We start from the raw sequence: 19,353 nt of genomic DNA, 5'->3' as shown, positions 1-19,353 counted from the left end.
CTATTTGATCTTTTAAATGAAATTGCGTTTGAATTATGTATCTCCGACCATCGTAGCATAAAAGCCCTTCGGAAATGTTCATGGTTAAGTGAGAAATAGCCCCTAACCCCCAACAGCCCCTTTTCATGTTTGCTCACATGTCTCACAACCACCAGTCAATATTTTATATACTGTAAGTCCGTAGGTGCGAATAAATGGGCCAATATATCATGCATACGCCGTCCAGAAGTGTCTATTTTATACACCGTATGATATACGGGTTGGATGATGCACTGGTTGCACTAAGGCCCCTTGCAGCAAAAAAAAACTAAATTACCAGGAAAAGTGTATATAAAATTCGCACGAGCGCCAGAGACGCGAGAGGCGGGAATAAAAATGGCAGACGAGTCCCCTGTTGGCGGGAAAAATGAAATATGGCCGCCGCAAGACCCGCGTCCCCGGAGCCGACCCGCGCTTCCTCAGCCTTTTTTACTCGTTATTATTGAAAATTCTCTTCACACAGCGAGTGTAGCGACGAATATTTGCTTTTATTTCGATGCTTTGCATAATGCATGGCTGAGTAAAATATGCTATTGTTCTTGTGCGTAAATGAGTTAGGAGTCTCCGGGGTTTGTTAGCGGTTTTATTGACTCGTTACGTTTCGCAGGCAATGTCTCTTTGTTAATTTTGAACGTCTTTTAGAGTTCCCTACCCAAAGGCTAAAAACGGGACCCTACTAAGACTCCGCTGTCCGGCCGTCCGTCCGTCCGTCTGTCACCAGGCTGTATCTCATAAACCGTGATAGGTAGACAGGTGAAATTTTCACAGATGATGTATTTCTTTTGCCGCTATAACAAGAAATACTAAAAACAGAACAAAATAAACATTTAAGGGGGGCTCCTATACAACAAACGTGATTTGTTTGCCGTTTTTCTGCGTAATGGTACGGAACCCTCGTGCGCAAGTCCGACTTGCACTTGGTCGGTTTTTTTTATCAGTACATATTATTATGTAATTCACTGCTGACTGAATATCATCATATTTAAAGGCATTATGGCATTCACGTATCAGTATCAACCATGAATAGAATTTATCATGTGTAATTTTAAGTGCAATTGTAAGTATATTGTGAGATAAATAAATCCCATCATATCAATTATAATTAAATTTTTCCTTTATTATCATGCCAATTAATTCGTATGTCATGAAAACTTTCAAATAAAGTTGTCGTCAGTCCTTGCAAAGACATATGTAACTCCGTATAAGATGAATACAGTCTAAGGAAAAAAAGTGCCTCGGTAATCAAGAAAATTTCATTCTCGCATAGATGGCGCTACCACCTTTGGCCTATTCTCGGCTAGATGGCGTTGACGACCCCGTTTGATATTTAACAATTTTAACACATATCAGTGAAAGAACATGGGTCAAAATCATATAAAAAAAATACAAATAAAAAATCATTGACCCATATATATGTATATATATATATATTTTTTTTTTTTCTACATTTTTATTTTTAGTATTAATCGTGTGTCGATAGATGGCAGTAAATTTACTGTGACTACCTTTACTATTTGGTTTTTGTAAAAAACAGTTAAAGGTTGAGGCTCCGTTCTTATTTGTTATTTTCGACATCTAAGCACCTGGCCCTGTGGCGCAACGGATAACGCGTCTGACTACGGATCAGAAGATTCCAGGTTCGAATCCTGGCAGGGTCGCATATGAAACAACTTTTTGTTTTTTCTTTTTTTTTACTTTTCTTATTAACGTCACTACTACTACACTACACTATCTACTATTCTGTAATACAAAATTATAAAATGACGTTAATACAGAATCTGTATTACGTCATTTTAAAACTTTGTTAAATATACACAATATTCTAAAATTATTATTATTTATTATTATTATTTTATTTATTTACAAGAACGGTCTACACCAATTATACTTGCAATTTACATATTTATACATATACATACAGTCTTAGTCTTGTGTAGATAAATACAATACTGCTAAAAATAACCAAAAGTACATACCTATATAAATATATATGCCTACGGTCGTCTTTTTTGACTAACAATAATTTTGTAAAAGTTCCAATTCTTGAAACTATACGCATGCAATAAGTTGCGCCGTTACATCTACGTGGGCGTATTAAAAGGCGATAAATGCATACTCTACTCAAACATACTTACTACCTTTTATAAATATATTGTCTTGAAACATGCGAGTTGACGACATTTTCACACGGCCTTAAACTTGTTCACAACGCCCAGCGAACGAAATACCACAAGTGAACCAGTTCAAAGTCTCCCTCTAGTTAGCACGGATATAGTGGTCAAGTTATATTAGCCATAAAGTTAAAAACCAGTACCTACAATGTTTTGTGACTTATTAGGCTGCATTTCCATACATATTAATGGCACGCGGGATGAGCTCCTTTAACTAAATAATCCTTGTTTCGGCGTTGTTATGTTAATCTGAGCGTTCTGAGCCACTCGGTGCTGTCGCGAGTGTAACAACATTAACATTTTCATTTTCACGTTAATTAGTTGCTAGCAATGCTGACTTGTCCGAAGTCGGCCGATATATAGCGCCAGTGAAATCCGGTTCAAAAAATGTATTAATTATTTTTTTACTGTACCGGTGTCCATCTGATCAACAAGTTTTTGACCTAGTTTACTCGTGAATTTTCTTTTCAGACGTGTAATGAAGTTTTTGTTTCACTAATTTGTTTTTATATATGAATTTTTATTCATAACAAAAGGTTTTGTCCTAAAAGTGACCTTTTTAAAAAATGCATGTCGATCCTACCCTACATACCTTACTCGCTTTCACTTCGTTTTTTTTCAAATTTTTACAATGGAACGTGGGTATTATAATAAAATAATGACGGAAAAGCCGCTAATCTTGATTTTTTGTTTTTCCTGTCTTTATTCATTTAACGAGGAGGTATCATTATACTTCCAGTTAACAGCATACTATGTTAGCCGTTAATAAAGAGCTAACGATTAATAAAATGTTTCATCTAAACCACTTGACTCGCCCCTTTTATTAATACTATGCATATTTCACAATTTACATTTTAAAAAAAAACTCACTGGGTCCCCAATTTATGCCTTAGTTATAATTAAAGGGATTTGACGAGTAATCTCCGCCATCTCCGGACAGTCCGGATCTTTGCGCGAAAATTTTACTTAACACCTACAAACAGCAACATTCTTAAGAGGAAAAGCCGGTTTTCCATACAAACCAAACCATTTTCCCCTCTAGACATTGACGTTTTGGAAAATATTTTTATAAAATTAGATGTTTGTTAACTTGAGCTACACTATGCCCCCCTTTGTTTTTGTTTTTTTTTATCATTATAAGTTAGGAACGAAAATCAAATTCCATACAATTTTTAAAAGCTCTCCATTCGCTTTCATAAATCTCTAATAACTGTTTTAAGTTATACCTATGCAAAATATCTCAATTACACACCACATCTAAAATTACGTACTTAAATTCAAATCTTATCTAAAACTATTGTTCCACGATTATTACCTATAAAATATAAATATTTGTTCACCGATGTGTTCTTCATTTCTTCAAGTGTTTTTTTTTAATTCCAGATAAACCTGCGTCTGATCCTGGTGTCCGGCAAGACGAAGGAGTTTGTGTTCAGCCCGGTGGACTCAGCGGGTGATATCGCGATACACGTCTACGATAACTGGCCTGAAGGTAATCCATCTTATTCACCTCCTTGTCGCACACGAGGCGTAGGAGTAAGCGTGGCGTAAACGTATCGTAAAAACCAAGCATCGCGTAAGCGTGATCTTTCTGTTTGCATACAAGTTCTTCACGCTTACGCCTGTCGTAATAACGACAGAGATCTCACGACTACTCTTCGTGTACATACATATTAAAATACATATTATAGCACATTTTTACACAGATTGACTAAGTCCCACGGACGTGTGCGGACTTGTTTGAGATTGTACGTGCTCGTAGCGCTCTCGTTCTACGGGCGTATTACGCCACGCTAACGCGTACTCGCCTCGTGTGCTGAGGTACTAAATAGACACAGCTGTATGAAGCGTTAATACGAAAGTGGAGGACCTTTGCGAAATCGCCTTTTCATACAAACGTTGTCCTCATTTTCCTTTCTGGATATTAACATTATTGAAAATATTTTGACAGAACTTGTTGTATAATCGACCACAACTATGTCCCTGCGTTTGATTTTTTGAATTATTATAAGATGAGACCATTTAAAAGAATGTATGAAATATATTTTTCGCTCCTAATTTTTACAATATCAAAAAATCTAAAAAAGTCAAACCAAGGACATAGCTATGGTTAGTATACATAATAATATGTAAAAATATTTTCCATCCAGAGAGGAAAATGAGGACTACGTTTGTATGGAAAAGCGGCCGTCCCCTTTTCTCTTAATGCCGATTTCACACGATGCGGGACAGTGAGGCAGAGGCAGTAGGGCAGAGCAATTAGGAACAGTGGACGTTCAAACCTACGAAGGGCATGAGCCCACCGAAATGTGCAAGAAACAATATTTTCTTCTCAATTACTCATTATATTGTATTGTATGCCACGTAGGCGTACGGTGAATATCTCATATCACTACCCTCACGGTGTTTTCCTTCATCGAACAAAACAACAATATCATCGATACAGCAATCTTAAATTAAACAAGGAGCAATTTTCACAACCAACAACGTCATCAGTCACTTTAATATTTGTTGTAATAAGTAAATTTTATGTATCACGGTCTGATGACTGTGTCGTACAAGGAAAACATTTCACCTTCTTACACAGTAAAATAATATTTTATGTAGCTAATTGAATTAATTAAGTCATCACAATACTCTTTGTTTGCTGAACTCATCCTCTTCAACTTCCAAAACGACTCCTATAATAGTCGTAACAACGTTATTATTTCTGCAATTTCCGACGTAGCAAAAATTCCAGATATAAATGGGTCCTTTATTCACTTGTGCCGAAGGGACTATAAATATCTGATATTACGAGGGTGCCCAATGGGGTGTGGCCGATATGGCACTATGGAAATCAGTTTTTAGCAGAATGGAGTTCGCGATCGTAAACCGTAATGGAAAAATGGCATAGTTTAATACACTGTTGAGTTATAGGGCCGTGATTGAGTCCCTATCCGTAACGAGGGGCTAAGAAAATATTGACACAAGGCGACATGTATACTCCGACATACTCGTGACACTTCAAAATTGAACTTTATTATCTCGAATCAAAGTTTGTTTTGCACTTTCGACAGCCAGCAGTCGATAAGTGTGTCACGTCGATCCCGAGTGTCTAAAAGTTTAAATTGCTCTGTATCCAATGATAAACACTTGAGCTTATAATCCAAGTCGGGAGAGACAAAGTTTTGTACGGAATTAGACAGGCTTCAGCACGGATGTGACCTCAAGGGATTCCAGCGCTTTCAGTAGTTACCTGCTAGAAGTAAAATTTGTAACGTTATCTGACAGCGGTCCTCAATGTTATGGACATGAACGTTTATTGATAATGGCAGTACGTTTTTGTCGTTTTTAGTTTGGTTTTTTCATTATTTTACGAGTATTTGCAAAAGAAACTATGTAGCCTATCCTTCTTCGCCCGATTGGACAATCTATCAAGTTTGGCCGAATTTCACCTTCCCATACAAACGGAGTTTCGTTCTCATTTTAAAACTACGTGTTGGATTGTAATGAAACTTTGCACATAGAATGACACGAGATACATCTATATCTGTAATTAGTTTATAGCTTATAAAACAAACGAAATAGGGCAAAATTCAACAAGCATTTGTATGAAAAACTTAAATTCGCTGTAATTTTTTGGGTTCCGTACCTCGAAAGGAAAAACGGAACCCTTATAGGATCATTTTGTTGTTTGTCCGTCCGTCCGTCCGTCCGTCTGTCTGTCAAGACCCTTTTTTAAAGGAACGCGTGGAGGTATCAAGCTGGAATTTATATCAAATACTCAGGTCTACTGTCCCTTGGAGCTGTGAAAAAATCAAACTTCTTAACCAACGCAATCAAAAGATACAACCGTTTATGCCGCAAATTTCCCCAAATTTTCGACACTCGCAAGAGAATCAAAACCTACAAGGTACTTCCCGTGAACTCAGAATCTTGAAATTTGGTACGAGCAACGTCTTATAGCACAGATAAAGGAAAAATTGCAAAAACCATAAATTTTTAGTTACATCATATAATAAAAATATTTTTAATAATTTTAAACTTACAACCCCTTCATGAACGCGTAGAGGTATTAAATTGAAATTTATATTTAAAAAAAACACTCCAATGTCGTGATGGGTGACCTTTTACTTATATACCTACAGGTTTGTACGGAACCCTCGGTGCGCGAGTCCGACTCGCACTTGGCCGGTGTTTTTTAACTATGATATCTGAAGCTACATAAACTAATTACAGGCATAGATATACCTTATATCCTATTGTAAGTACAAAGTTTCAGAGCAATCTAGCTAGTCGTTTTAAAATGAGAGCTTAACTACGTTTGTATGGACTATGGAGAAACGAGCTTGGTGCGGACTTTTAATCCTCATTATTACTTTTTGTAAGAAAGGTTGTGATTTTGTTATAGACCAAAACCTTGTCCACAGTTAAATTATATTTTGCCAAAGATTTTGACATGGGAAACTTTTTTTACGGAACTCTTTACGGATATTTCAAACCTGAGGTGTAAACAGAGCCTCTTTTATTAAATATCATTTGTTTCCGGCCGTCATCAGCGCCGCTCCCCGGGAATTCTTGACACTTTTGTTTTCACAGTTCATTTGTCCCCTCGGCGGAACCATCTTGTACTTGATTTGCATCTGTCACATCTCATTTAGGTCAGGCAACGAATGCTCAAAAAAAGTTATAGAGGGAAATGCTTGGCTAACAGTTTCACTGTTTCAAGATAAAATTGATAAACATAAATAAACTTTTAAGAGTGGATATCTCAAAAACTATTAGCGATATCGAAAAACTTTAGGTACTAAATAAACTTGTAACTAATTAAATCAACTTTCATTTTGTATAAGTGGCCACGTCGTTAAGATGCATAGTTTCCGAGATATAATCGAAAAACCGAAAAATGGGACCTTCAAACCCCCCTCTCCCCCGACTCAAGGGCTACGGCCGGGGACTTTTGATATGTATATTCACCTCCTAACTAGTCCAAACAAAGTTACGAAGTCAAAAATTGTGTTCCAAGCATTTCCCTCTATACCTTCTTATTACTTGGCCTAATTCGCACTTCCAATTTACGTAGATTTGTTTTTTGCAGCAAAATACTTGTTGGATCATTTTAGACACATTTTAGATTTTATATCGATAAACTGAAGGAAGAAAATCAGCTTCTCGTCGCCGAAAGAAAAATATTCCGAAAGATCTTGGGGCAAACACAAAGAGAAGATGGTAGTTGGAGAATCCGGAAAAATCAGGAGATAGAAGACCTGGTCTCTGAACCAAACACCATCGGCGAAACCAAGTCAGCAAGACTCCGCTGGCTTGAGCATCTCGAGAGAATGACAGGCGATAGGGCAGTCAAAAGGGGCCTACGTTGGACGCCACATAAGTCGACGCCCAGCAGGTCGTCCTAAAGAGGCCCACTGACTATCAGTCCGCCGGACGATATCGGCCTGTCAGTTAGAACAAAAATTTGACAGTTCCAAACAACTGACAGGCCGATATCGTCCGGCGGACTGATAGTCAGTGGGCCCCTTAAGTACCGCTGGAGAGACCAAGTCGAGAAAGATCTACGCGCCCTGCAAGCAGAGAACTCGTATCGGAGGCTAAAGACTCACTTCGGGTCGCTGAGCCAGCGGAGTTAGTTAGTTAGTAAGTTATATCTATAAACTGAACTAACTTTCATAATACCTATTTCGTTCTATATCATATGCGCCGCGGCAAAAAGCCGGGACAACGCTAGGAAGAAGAAGAAGAAGTAGAGACCTGTAACTTTATGTACAGTTCTGTAACTCTGTAGCAAGCAAGTTGATAAAAGTTAATGTTAGAAAAACTTTTAGCGGTTTTCATTTTGGTGCAAAATGTACTTAAATCTATTTCAAAACTAAACATCACAGTATTCACAGTGAATTGCCATTCATTAATATTAATACACACTCGTTTTATGCCAAAAGTATTTTCCACACGTCGAGTGGGCGAACGTTAGCAGGTCGCTTTATTTTAGAACCATAACGAGGATAATAATAAGATGTGTGCGGGAATTATTTCAGAATCACGATTAGGGTCACCTAATTTCCGAGTTTAAAGGTTTTTCGTTTAAACGGGCGCTGCTTGAATACGAATGTTGGCACGCGAGGGATTTATAAGTGTAGGAAGTGTTTGTTCAGTTGGGTATATCTCAATTCTACACTAAAGAAGTAAAGAATAGATATGGTTATGGCAGCTCATTCAATATAGAAGACCACTAAACTCAGCTATTCTTCTATTGTATTTTTGTTCCGTACTTTTTCCGCAACTCGTATAACTAGATATTTCTAGGTATAAGAAATGGTAGGCAGGTAAATGCTCAATATCTTAAAATTTACGTATTGTTTTTGATAATAGAAGACGTTGTAATCTGATTTAAAATGTACCCACCGCGATAGATCTTTATGTTATTTAAAGGAATAAAATTCAAGATTTTCCATTATTTTCCTCTTTCCTTCCTTTTTTTCCTTTTTAATTTGATTGCTGTCTTTATATGAAATTAAAAGAAATAGGAAATTGAATGTTAATAGAATGAAAACCTGATTTAATTAAATATTTTATTCGAAATTGAAGCATAAAAGTATTGATGATAAAACGTTTCGCGTAATGTTAGCACGGTTACAGACAGTAGTTTTGCACAGTCGATGCTGTACATACATTCCCGGCGACAATTTAATCGGTTTCACAGTTACCACTCTGAGTCGCGGTGTTTGCAGACGCATTGACAAATTTTATCACTTATCGCGGACGCTTTAATTGTAATTGGGGTTGGTCGACGGTCGGTTAATAAGGGCGGAATACGGATGGTACGACATTTGATCGTCGGTCCAAAGTAGACCCACGTTAGATTATATATATATATATATATATATATACGCGACGCTACGCGAGTATATTGTTAACATATAATTGAAACATAATATGTTACATGTTCTACGGTGGGATAATATAATTTAAATGTGACAATTACACAGTGTAACTGGCAGTAAGTATAGTATGTAAGTTGAAACTAGGTAGTAACACATACTTATATATAATTAAATTAAATTACTTCCACTAGAACCATTCTTATTTAACGTAATGCGACGTGTTAAAATATATAAAAAAAATTAGATAGTTATTTTTTCGTTCTAATTAAAAGGAAACCAGTCCAAAATTAATATAGGAATACTTTTAACATACCTAAGACGAACCGCGCAAAATTTTATCATCAAATCAGATTAAATTATTTTCATCTCAATTTAGTACGCCATAAGAGCTCTTACATACGCTTTGTACCACGGCTTATGAAGTGCGAAAAAAAGCGGTAATTAGCGACGACCTCGTTTGGCGCAACGTTGCGCGAGGTCAGTGTCCCACGTGTGTACACGCCTTTATCTACCACACATCACATCCAAAACGCACTAACTGATACATATCTAATCAGTTTAAATTCCAACCTTATTACGTTCAATTAAAACTCGGAATTGATTGTTGACATTATGGACATCTACAGTCCTCATAACATTTTCAGTTTAAACTTCAGTCTTATGGCTTTGTATTTAAGACTAAAGTCAATTATTGAAGTGGTCGTTATACGGTGTTCTGTTATTGGGTTGCGTATTGCTATGATTACGCCACTTTGGCTCCTGCTACACTAATTGGTGTTTATTGGAGTTAAATAAGTGTTTGTTTCGAGACTGCAGTATTTACTGACACAAGCGTCCGAGAACTCCCAACAATAAAGAAAAAAAAATTGTCACGAACTATAGTTACCACGATATTTAAATAAAAGCGGAAGAAAGTGGCGAACTTTTCAATTTCTTTCTTTATCTTTCTAACTCTAAACCCTAAACCACTAATCTATTATACAGCAAATCACGTTTTGTCCTTAATGTATCTATTTTTTTGTTACTGATACAAGATTAAGCGGAAGTAGTAGGCGCAATGCACAAATGCATCACACATTTTTTTAAACATAGTGAGGCCTTCATGAACATTGTATGAACAAGTACCTTTAAAGTTCTAACTTTCCTAAAACTAAGCATTATAACGACTAACAGTCAAATATATAAATATAACAAAATTCTAGCAATTATTGCGAGTTCCGGTCCGCTAACAAAAAACACCGTTACGTTACCGTGCAAAAACCAGGTGTCTAATTTGTAGGTAGGGTAGTTACGATATATAGCCCCATATGTTCGGGCCGAGTTAGTACAGGGTTGCTATTCCTGTACCTTTCCGAGTAATGGCAACAAACTAACCAATTTCAAGTGCGACCTTAGTAACTTGTCGGCAAATCAACTTTAAGACCAACACTAATCTGTCCACAAAATGTATACTTCTGTAGAAAATTTAATATACAAATAATATAATACTTATAACAGAAGCGATTTGTTCTCTGATAGACATAAAATTTAGGCAAATATTAAACTGGAAACGTGGAAACTTGGTAGGGTGTGCCATTTTCCAAAAAAAAATGAAATTTCAAGTGTATTGCCTCTCATATTTATTAACTATAATTACGATCAGTATTTATAATATCTACTTCAGGTGTCACTTTTAGCTCGCTCAACGGCCTTGAAGTTTTGAAAACTCCATACAAACCTAAATTTTCAAATGTGTTTTGCTTATTCTGATATTTTTATATGATCAAAATATGCATTTAATTAAATAACATTGCTTAATACATCCAAAATTACAATATTTTAATATACTTAACATTTACCTTTATACCTATTAAACGGCGTGCCGTAGGCAAAAATAATGAAATTACATCTGTTTTAGGGTTCCATACCCAAAGGGTAAAAACGGGACCCTATTACTTAGACTCCGCTGTCCGTCTGTCCGTCTGTCTGTCACCAGGCTGTATCTCATTAACCGTGATAGCTACTCTAGACAGTTGAAATTTTCACAGATGATGTATTTCTGTTGCCGCTAGAACAACAAATACTAAAAAGGACGGAACCCTCGGTGAGCGAGTCCGACTCAAACTTGTTTTTTGTACTTGTTGTTGTTGTTGTATGTCCTAGGGCACCCTGGAGGTGCATAGCAAAAAAAGGGCCATTGAATTTTTTGTATCTAGCAGTATTATTTATTAACAAATAAAACTTTTTAGTGAGTTCTATGCCAATGATTAAAATTTAGTGTTTGTATGAACTTGGCCGTTTTTTACTTCGTTTGAGCGAGCTAAAAGTATATACTTAACAGTAGTTTTTTAACATATTTCTTTATTTTAGACCTAAACCTAACTTTTGGTAACTATTAGGTTGAGAAAAAAAAGGTTTTTTTCTCCATACAAAAGTAACACACCCTATTACTTGGTAACTCTACACATTTTTGGTAACGCCAGAAACGTGAAAGTTTCGGCTTAAAAATTGATTCGTGTAAGTTCTAGGATTCAGCTGGCTCAGCTCAGCCATCTATTTTATTCGCCCGTGCTCGCTAAGTGATCGAAATGACACTAGTAATTTGTAGGGCTTTTGCCCACCAGCAGTCCTATCCAATTAAACCGAAAAGACGTAATTTATAAGAGTTACTGAGTCGTATTTGTCGTTTTTACACTAGAAAGTTGAAAATGTGGAATATTCTATGTTCACGCCTCTGCGGTCGTATCTTTTCGTTCATATTGCCGGCCCGCGTCTTTGATCCAAATCCACTCTTGTTATTTTGTTTTACCATTTTGTCTGCTGATTCACCCACTTTGTTTAACTTTTCGGTTACTCGGTTATTTAAATCTGTTGATCCATCCATTGAAATTATTCGAAAATTCAAGATTTAATGGTTCAATGTATTACAAATCGCATGCCATTATCAGTGACGTTTGCAGAGGCCATTAGACAGGCTCCAACTACATAAATTGGTTGTTATTCGAGTTACCTAACGTTTGTTTGTCATCATAATACATGCTTCGTTCAATAATTTTAATCCGTGCAACAAAAGGCACGCGACGTAGACCACAAATCCGGCCCGAGTCAGAGTCTGAATTATTACGCCGCGCCTTCTCTACGAGCTAGCTTATCCTGGCTGGAATTATGGCCGTTATAGAACTTGCTAGTTTCTTATCAGTCGGGAATCTGGTCTAGGGTGAAATGGAATTTTGTTGCCAAGCTTTCTATCAAGGTCAAAGTAAGGTCACACAAAAATATGTGGCTTTGTTCTCGGCAGGTAAATAGGTACCTAGGTGGAAAAAATGCAGGTAGCATTGGGAAAATATGAAATTTAGGTACCTACAAGTCAGAACTACGCCGGGTTTGATTCGACCGATATAATTCTCATCTAGAAATTCGACTCTATATAATACCTATAATATATAATGAAAAATATGATTGTAAAATATAACCTACATAATTTTACACATATTGTAAAAAAAAACTCAAGAAAATCAACAAAATGTGCCATTTTCAACCAAAAGGGTACTTATTGTCGGTTGTCAATAAGGCGCTATTTCCATATAGCTTCAATTTGAAATCAACCTTATCGACAACCGACAATGTGCCTTACCTACGTACCTACTTTTTGGTTGAAAACGTCACAAATGTTTACATAAACACTAGTTCCATAGTGTATTCATTCGTGACGAGAGCGCCATCTACACACGCACGATGTAACTAAACTAGCTGGCGATGCGATGAAGTGACGTGTTCTTCAATGTAGTTGTGATTCAGACAAGTGTGTGTAAGCGGCTACACGAGTCAATAGTAGCCAGCATTTACACGACGCCTGTCGTAAGCCTCCATAGCTCAGGGGTTAGAGCACTGGTCTTGTAAACCAGGGGTCGAGAGTTCAAATCTCTCTGGGGGCAGTAATGAAATTTACTTTTTATTTTAGTTTTTTGTTTATTTTTTGTGGAATAGTTTTTAAAATTTCTTGTAATATGTAATATGGTAACATCCAGTTTATTAAACTGTTTTTTTTTTATAGTTTTGATTTTAGTTTCCATGTGCGATGGTTGTAAATGTAATATGTAATATGGTAACATCCAGTTTATTAGACTGTTTTTTTTTTTATAGTTTTGATTTTAGTTTCCATGGGCGATGGATAATGTAATTAATGTATTTGATTAAATTATGTTAATTCTTGGAAATTTTAGAAATACAATTTTTTATGGTGAATACTTATAACAAAGATAGATATAACTCCGTAATAGATGGATACTCATACTCATTTATTTATAATATTATTACATATTACACGTCTAAAATTTAATTACATGAGACAGATTACATTATTTTACAGTTTTGGGTAGTACAGACATACAGATACAGTCTAAGGAAAAAACGTGGAGAAGCGTGCAAAATTTGATTCTCGATCAGATGGCGCCACTACCTTTGGCCTACTCTCGTATAGATGGCGTTGACGGATTTGTTTGTTATTTAACAATGTTAACGCATATTAGTGAAAGAACATGGGTCAAAATAATATAAAAATAATTAATGCAAATATTGCAAAAAAAAAACATTTATCCATATATAAATACATTTTTTGATATTTTTATTTTTAGTTTTAATCGTGTGTCGATAGATGGCCGTGAATTTACTGTGGCTACAAAATTTACTATGACAGTACCGCTCTATCCTATTATATCCTCTTTGCTTATATAGGTGATTAAAAAACTTTTATACTTTTTAACTAAAGGGGCCCACTGATTGTCAGTCCGCCGGACGATATCAGCCTGTAAATTAGAACAAAAATTTTACAGTTCCGAACAACTGACAGACCGATATTGTCCGGCGGACTGGTAAACAGTGGGCCCCTTTAGAATCGAAACTTTGTCAGGAACGAAATCAATTTCGACCCTCTTTTTACATTGATTTCCTAATTCATCATCATCATCATTATTATTTATTATCACAATTGACTTAACAAATTATCATCATCGATCATTAGGACAATTGCCCTCAAGAAGGCTTGATGATGTCTAGTGACGTGTTTCGATAAAAAAAAACGTTTGGTTCGATACTTGAACTTGACCCTTTAACCGACCAGATTATAAGAAATCCTCAATACAAGCCTCATTGCCACCTTTAGTCCTAAAAATTCTGGTTAAGGAAAAAATACAAAAAGATGAAGTTACAGGGTGGTAAGGGTTAATCTGGCAGCTGTCGTTAACGGTGTAAACGTCTTTTTCCAGCGGACTGGGCGGCCGAATGCGTGTCCCGCGCGGAGATCCTGCGACTCATCTACCAGGGCCGCTTCCTGCACAGCTCGGTGACGCTGGGCGCGCTCGGGCTGGCGCTCGGCCGCACCACCGTCATGCACCTAGTGCCGCGCGAACACCTCCCCGAGCCCAACTCACACGGTCAGTACTGCAGATTTATTTAATCCAGGTGTCCCCAAACCCCGGCCCGCGAGGCGTTCCAATTCCAATCCGGCCCGCGGATAACCAGTTCTTGGGATTATCAGCAACCAGACACCACCCAATGGCGCCCGATGGTGGCCAGCGCGAATGTTTCTGAGGTGCAATGTGGCCCTCAGATAAAAAAGTTTGGACAACCCTGATCTAATCCATGACCTTACCCTGACTAGATGTGGTCGTAGTCGACGTAGCGGCAAGTTTGGCTTTCTAGCGCCAGTCCCTTATTATTTAATTCCTACTAAGTACATATACATACTTATTTATAGTATGGAGGAACAATCCATGCACATGCATTGATTGTCGAACGATACATTAGATATCGCGCTAAATATCTAGTACGTTTTTTTTACACTACATACATTTTGCTACTGCAAAGCTAATCGTGCTATTATGTTAATACCAGTCTAGTTTTTGACGCGATCTGCATAAGGCCAACCCACAGTCTTGTGGATTTGTTTTTATCTCAAAGTTTTCGTGGCCTTACCCTTGTCTTATAATTACCTACTTAGTTATTCTGGATACAGCCTTAGAACATTTGACTCAGTAGTCATCATGCCTTATTCAGAAAAAAATTCCACATGCACACATATATGTACATATTCTTCTTTTGCTTTTGCTTCTTTGGGTGCCCAGAATATCCCAAGAAGTGTAACTCACGGGAATCAATATTTAATTTGCAGAAATACGCTATGCCTAACGAGCCTTCCTAATCTAACCAGTCTCCTACCCTCATGCTTTTCCTTTCCTTACCTGTAAGTGATTTCCTTTCTTCCTCATACCTGCCAAACTTAAAATCATCTAAATAAATTTCTGGGCACCTAAATTTGTGTTGGCATCGCCAGTTGTTTTGCATACTGTCTGTCTCTGTTATGTTGTTTCATATATTTTTGTAGTTGAGGTGCCTAGAATTTTATTTTGACTGCATTAGACATGTATTGAAAAATGGCTAGCCCTATCACTATTTCACTCCATAAGTATTTTTTTTTAAATAACCTGTAGTATCCCACTGCTGGGCAAAGGCCTCTCCCTTAGATTTCCATGACTCCCGTTGTTGAGCTGTTTCCGGCCAGTTATTAGTGAAGGTGTGGCCAGTTATTAATAATTTTATATATTTTAGAATCCCTTGATGTTTAGATTTCTTTTTCCAAGTAAATTAATTTTGAATATCACAATCCTTCATAACTACTATACCTTTTTTACTTTTTTTTTGTACATTCCAGATCAACGACAAAAGAGTAAAGGCGGTTCGAGCAGTTGTTGTTCGGCGTCGTGCTGCATATTGTAATGCTCCCCCATCTGGGTGCGCCGCGGCAGCGAGTGAGGACTCCGTGTTCAGTGTTCAGTGACGATGACGGGCCGCGGCGCACCTCCCGGACATCGCGGCTGTCAGTGACGTGGCGTGCACCACTTATAAACGAGTGAAGGAGGCCCTACCTTACCATGGCCTCTTTGAGCGATGGTTCATTTTGCCCACGACTACGCCACTGCGAGCTGTCACTTCAGTTCATTTCCGATTTCATAGCTTAAGCGATGTCACGCGTAGCTCGCTTAGGACTCGATTCGATATTTAGATATTTGGGACTCACTAGCTTATGCAAACGGGATAAGTCGACCCGGCTATCGAACACAAAATCTTAGTATTATAATTTAGGCCATCTACATGAATTTATATAAACGTTACTATGGAGATATTTATAAAAATTAAATGACAAATTTAGTAGAAACGAAGTGTGTAAATTACTCTCATTTGCATTGTAAATAGTACGTATATTTTGTAATTCGTTAAGGGGGCAATCTGCGGGATTACTGTTTTTGTGATAAGTTTATGCAATATATTGGATCTTTTTATTTTTATCGGTGTTTGCCGCTAGATGTAGCCCCGCTCGTTCGGGCTTTATAGTAACAATACACGAACATTGCGACTGTGTCGGCGAGACATATATTATATGGACTGTAATCTGTAACTAACTACGATTCGCTATAAATCTTAGTATTAAAAGTTGCTCCCGTGTCGCGCGCGTGACGGGCGCGTCTCTGCCTTTATATTTTACTATCTCGAAGTTTTATTAGATCTTATTTTTGTTGTATAGGAGCGACTCGTGGTTACGTTTCACTTGCATGAGATTATAATATGTATACATAATAAAATCGTTTGTTAGTACAATTAATTCAGAAATAGAGTGCACGCAATTCAGACTCTTTATGAACAAATTAAGAGCAAGACTTCATTGGATCACCTAAAATTTTGTAATGGCATATATGACACTTAATAGATTTTATTTATTAGCTGCTCAGCGTTACCAGTCAGACTGCTTATGTAAATAGATTTTTTTTAATGTTTCCTCATATACATCACATAGCAACCTAAAGTAATCCTTTATTTGGCATTTCGTATTTAGTTATTAATTATATTTTAAATTGGCTTAAGGTTGAGTTGTCGATGGATTATTTTGGCTTAGCCTTAATTTTTGTTATAAGCTTACATTTTAAAACATGTCTTCGAAAATATAATTTTATACTTTATATTTAGAGTTGGTAATCCATCCCATCATGTAACGCGAATATTTTGTTATAGTACAAATTGAATAGAATGATTTTGGTAATAGTTGCTCAGTGCATGGAATCCAGTATTCGGTCGCGCCCTCTTGCCACTCTCGTCGCGCGAGTCGGATGCGTTTCGTCACAACCATATATCACACCAAAATGTATTTAAATTACTAGACGACAGTATCGAGGTGCCTAATGAATAAAATGTCTTTGTTTTTAACACACCTACTAGTACATATTTCCTAAGTCACTGTGGAAAGTAGTTCTGGTCAAAGTAATGCTGTTTTTATTCTGGTGCATGTGTCAATGAATTTTAATTGGGACAGATTTGATTAGTCCAGCGAATAGGAGAAAGAAGGGTAAATAAGATACTGCACAAACTTACTTATTTTGAAATTATTATATTATAATAATATGAACTAGTTTGGAGACTGAGGATAGTATTAGGTAGTAACGAAACGCATTCAGCTCGGCTCGGCGCATGGGCGCGGCTATTTAGAATAGTTTCGTTGCCGTATGAATGATTTATATTTTTGGTTGCTGTTCAGTTGCTGTATGTATGTATTTTGTTAAGTTGTGTAAAATATCTAGTTTATAAAGAGAATAAAATTAATTTCAACTCGATTTCATGTTTTATTTTTTGTTACGCTTTTTCTTCCTGTACATAAAGATTAGGTGCCCGATTGAATAAAATACATTTAAATAAATAGTGGCTTTTGTAACTTCTCTAAGTATGTATAGTCTGAATATCGTAGGAGACCCGCGTTAAGGTGATATCGTAGCCAGATAGATCGATGTCTTCACCGTATTTTAATATTTCTATAGAATAGTTCTTACGGATAATCTGATACTGCGTTAATTAAGGTTCCCGTCTGACGACGCTTGTGTCGTGGCTGCCTTCATTGTAATTATAATTATTATGTACAGTCAGCTGCAGAGAAAAGGTACCCCACCCACGTCCATACTAATTTACAGAACTTCGTATGCAGGATGGGTGCCTTTTCTCTGCAGCTGACTGTACATTATTAACACATTTATTTTAATAGAAATTCATAAAACATATTTTAATATTTGGGCTATCAACGAGCTATTCGCTAGCGCCATCTAGCGAGTTCGTCAAAAACTGAGTTTTAACAGATGGCGCCACGGTGGTAGACTCTCACTCGCTTTAGTCGCATCTATGAAACTAGATGTCGCTGAAGTGACGGCCATCTAAAGAAAAGTACCAGACAAGGTCTAAAATACGAAAAGTCTTATAATCAGAAACTTTCGAGTCCTCGTTTGACTTTGCATTGGAACCTTTACTTTTCTACTTTCTACTTGAGTGGATTATTTTGGGTAACAACATGAGAAATAATATTTTTATAATTAGATTAGCTTCAATTTTGGACTTCAACTAAAAATGTTGATTTTCCTACTAGAATACTTTCACGGTATAGCACAAATACTATGTAATGGTTAATGGTATACTGCCATAATTAATTACCACCTAGTATGTGGTTCTAGCTTCAATCATTATCACTGCCTACTTCTACATTGAAACCCATGTCTAATAACATAACTGAATAGCTATAATTGTTATTAAATATGGATTTTTATGGTAGTCGGCAGCTACGAAATACAGCATCGTGTATGGGAATGTAAATATTCAGACATTTTTAATTTAGTCGATACTAGCGTTAATCTAGCTTTGGAGTGGATATCTTAGACCGCCGCATGGGAAGCGAATGGGGCAATGAATGTGTATTTGTAAAGTTTCAATGTTTTTGTCGCAGTTGTTTCTAAAATACCCAGTTTGTGAAATATCGTCAACTTGCCAAACCTTACTACAAATTTGGTACTTCTATAAAAAAATATAGGTATGGTAGCAATAAACGGATACTTGGAGAAGGAGAAAAGATGCCATAAATATATTTGTCAGTATATAGGCTATCAAATAATTTCGAATAAATATTTAGCTCCAGAAGTAAGTTTTAGAATGTGGCAAAGGAATGTCTTCGTAATTTTAAAATGGATATATTAGGAACGACGCGACTGTTTTATATCTACGACCGAGATTTTTTTTTGTGAAGTATTTTAAACCACTATAATATAATATTCGAAACTTAATATGACTCAACAACGAATCTGTGTTTAGTGTGGTGAAATAATACCTTACTTTCAGAACCCAACCCTTTTCCGAGAATGGAGCATTAACTATCTACCGCAAGAAACATTTTCAAAGGTGTGAATTTATAGAAAAAACTTTCT

The 19,353-nt window shown here is 36.6% G+C and overlaps 1 protein-coding gene and 2 non-coding genes across 3 annotated transcripts in view; all 3 read left to right on the top strand.

Moving 5' to 3' along the window:
- LOC134747185 (ubiquitin-like protein 3) overlaps nt 1-17,727 on the top strand; it is a 218,029-nt gene extending 200,302 nt beyond the window's left edge. Inside the window, exons 2-4 of the mRNA XM_063681771.1 lie at nt 3,594-3,702; nt 14,332-14,499; nt 15,777-17,727. Coding sequence (XP_063537841.1) covers nt 3,594-3,702; nt 14,332-14,499; nt 15,777-15,841 — 342 coding nt within the window. The 3' untranslated portion in view covers nt 15,842-17,727. The remainder of the gene's footprint in view (nt 1-3,593; nt 3,703-14,331; nt 14,500-15,776) is intronic.
- On the top strand, nt 1,625-1,697 carry Trnar-acg (transfer RNA arginine (anticodon ACG)). Its single transcript has one exon. It is a non-coding gene; the product is annotated as a tRNA-Arg (tRNA).
- Nucleotides 12,930-13,002, top strand: Trnat-ugu (transfer RNA threonine (anticodon UGU)). Its single transcript has one exon. It is a non-coding gene; the product is annotated as a tRNA-Thr (tRNA).
- Nucleotides 17,728-19,353: the final 1,626 nt, after the last annotated feature.

Source organism: Cydia strobilella, chromosome 14 (genome assembly GCF_947568885.1).
Source record: "Cydia strobilella chromosome 14, ilCydStro3.1, whole genome shotgun sequence".
In the NCBI taxonomy this organism is placed as follows: Eukaryota; Metazoa; Arthropoda; class Insecta; order Lepidoptera; family Tortricidae; genus Cydia; species Cydia strobilella.
The sequence above is the reverse complement of the archived record's forward strand: the minus strand, read 5'-3'. Positions and strand labels throughout refer to the sequence as shown.